Source organism: Notolabrus celidotus, chromosome 20, assembly GCF_009762535.1.
Source record: "Notolabrus celidotus isolate fNotCel1 chromosome 20, fNotCel1.pri, whole genome shotgun sequence".
NCBI lineage: Eukaryota > Metazoa > Chordata > Actinopteri > Labriformes > Labridae > Notolabrus > Notolabrus celidotus.
This window is the reverse complement of record NC_048291.1, coordinates 709,996-712,664: the sequence shown is the minus strand read 5'-3', so window position 1 is coordinate 712,664 and position 2,669 is coordinate 709,996. Positions and strand designations below refer to the sequence as shown.

The window sequence follows — 2,669 nt, the reverse complement described above, 5'->3', positions numbered from 1 at the left end:
ACAAACATCAGCTGTTCCCCCGCTCTCCTCTGGCTCCCCCTGGTGGTCATGTTCGGTTGGTGCACGATTGCAGAGACATCCAGGACGGAGGCAGGGACAGCGAACATGAGAGACACACACCGACTGTAGCAGCAACACACAGCAGAGAGAAAGGGATGAGGCTACGAGAGAGGGAGGAGGAGGAGGAGGAGGAGGAGGAGGAGGAGAGGATCACTTCAGTTCAGTGTGATTCTTCTTCTTCTTCTTCTTCTTCTTCTTCAGCGTGTCGTCAGGTAGAACACGCCGCAGCGTCCGTCCTCTCATCATCCTGCTTCATACATAATCTGGATTACGGTCATGACTTCCTCTAAAGGCCTGGCGGTGTCACAGATCTGCTGACCTCTGGCAGATCTGTGACACCGCGTCACGCCGTCACGGATCACACCCGCTGATCCCCCCGTTCACGCTCGCTCGGCGCCGTCTGTCCGAGAGGAAGAGTCGTCCTCGCCTCTCCGAGAGAGTCAGACGTCACCTCTCAGTCTCTGTCGGAGTCCTGCGGGCCGGCAGTGGGCAGCTAAGAACCCCGTGACCCCCCCTGACCTCGGACTCTAGTAGAGGTCTGAGACGTAGTCAAAATCCTTGAAGTGGTCTTGCTCCTTGCGGGAGAGGGTGCGGCGCTCTCGAGGCGGCGTGAGGGTGGGATGCTCGGCGGTGAACTCCGCGTCGAAGTTGCTGATGTCTTCTCTTCCTCCGATGGACGGGATGAAGGGGGGCGGGACCTTCCTCTGCAGGAGAGCCTCCCAGTCCATGCCCTGCATGAGAGACGAGTTCAGGTTTTAAAGCTGACATATCATGAAGAATGGACTTTTTAATGGTTCTCTACCTGAAATATGTGTCCCTGGCATTTCTACAAACCCCCCGAAAATGAAAAAATTCCATTCTGCCCCTGTTCTGAAACACTAAATCTGTGACCAATGGTTCAGAAAGGTCCTGCTGCAGGCGCCTCTCCGTCAGGATCAGATTCTGGATCAGATTCAGAGGGTTGAAGTAACGCGGGTCTGTGAGCAGCCGTGTATATTCAGCCAACATGTAAACATTAGATCAACGTGCCGGACAGCCGAGGCACATCCACTTCCTGAGGGGGCGTGGTCAGAGAGCTCATTCTCATTTAAAGGCACAGACACAGAAAACAGCCTGTTCTGAGCAGGGCTGAAGAAGAGGGGTTTACAGGCAGACCAGAATCTGATTTCAAAGAGTTTTTATGAGCATAAACTTTAAAGACATGTTTTGGGGACCTCTTAGACCAATATATGTTGATGAAGAAGAGCAGAATATGTCACCTTTAACTTAGACCCACATTCAGGACTCTGAGGGATTAAGAACTGGACTCACCCTGAAGAACGGCTGCTTCTTCACATCCTCAGCATCTTTCTCTCCAGAGCCCAGACGCCTTTCAGGATTCCTCCTCAGCAACTAGCAAAGAGGACGAAGAGAGACCATGAACATGAGGGAGGAGGGTTCTTTATTTAAAGGGACAGGGCAGACTCTGACCTCTGGAGCCTTCAGGTCTGGTTTCATGTGTGAGTTTTATTCAGAGAGCGATCGGACACTCACCCGTCTCATGATGCCGATGGCCTCGGTGGAGAGGAAGCGAGGGTAACACACTTCATCGTTCACGATGCTGTCGAAGACCTCCTCCTCATCGTCACCCGGGAACGGAGACTGAAAGAGCACGACGCATGTTCAAAGAGTTTCAACGATCAACACAAGTTATGTTCGTTAGTGAGCCTGAGGCTGAGCACACACTGTGTGGATTCATGCTGGGGTCTCTTTTTAAAGTTGTATGTTTTTGGGACGTGTTGCCTTTAACTGATCGGACAGCTGAGGAGAGACAGGAAATGTAGGGAACAGAAAGAGAGGGAGGACATGCAGCAAAAGGTCGAGGCCAGGAGTCAAACCCACAACCGCCGGGACAAGGACTATATCCTCTATGGGGTCGGGGCTCAGGGACAAATTCCACAAGGTCCGTGTCCGGTTCCTCACAGCACCGGATCTGATTCTAGTCAGTGTGTTAACTTCCACTGGATCTGATAGGTTTCTATTCTAGTCAGTGTGTTAACTTCCACTGGATCTGATAGGTTTCTATTCTAGTCAATGTGTTAACTTCCACTGGATCTGATAGGTATCTATTCTAGTCAGTGTGTTAACTTCCACTGGATCTGATAGGTTTCTATTCTAGTCAGTGTGTTAACTTCCACTGGATCTGATAGGTTTCTATTCTAGTCAGTGTGTTAACTTCCACTGGATCTGATAGGTTTCTATTCTAGTCAGTGTGTTAACTTCCACTGGATCTGATAGGTTTCTATTCTAGTCAGTGTGTTAACTTCCACTGGATCTGATAGGTTTCTATTCTAGTCAGTGTGTTAACTTCCACTGGATCTGATAGGTTTCTATTCTAGTCAGTGTGTTAACTTCCACTGGATCTGATAGGTTTCTATTCTAGTCAGTGTGTTAACTTCCACTGGATCTGATAGGTTTCTATTCTAGTCAGTGTGTTAACTTCCACTGGATCTGATAGGTTTCTATTCTAGTCAGTGTGTTAACTTCCACTGGATCCACTCCGTTGCGTTCCTGCTGCGTCTCTGATCCAGCAGGTCGGAGTCCTCCGGATCAGATACACAAGACTTCTA

At 49.8% G+C, this 2,669-nt stretch overlaps 1 protein-coding gene across 5 annotated transcripts in view; it reads right to left on the bottom strand.

Annotated features, from left to right (window-relative positions):
* The window catches only part of LOC117832711 (serine/threonine-protein kinase N1-like), a 51,097-nt gene continuing 48,428 nt past the window's right edge, over positions 1 to 2,669 (bottom strand). For all 5 annotated transcript variants that reach the window (XM_034711951.1, XM_034711949.1, XM_034711950.1 and 2 more), the window contains 3 exons: positions 1,594 to 1,701; positions 1,372 to 1,452; positions 1 to 791 (listed from right to left, as the gene is read on the bottom strand). In XM_034711951.1, the coding sequence (XP_034567842.1) occupies positions 588 to 791; positions 1,372 to 1,452; positions 1,594 to 1,701 (393 nt within the window). In that variant the 3' untranslated portion in view covers positions 1 to 587. The remainder of the gene's footprint in view (positions 792 to 1,371; positions 1,453 to 1,593; positions 1,702 to 2,669) is intronic.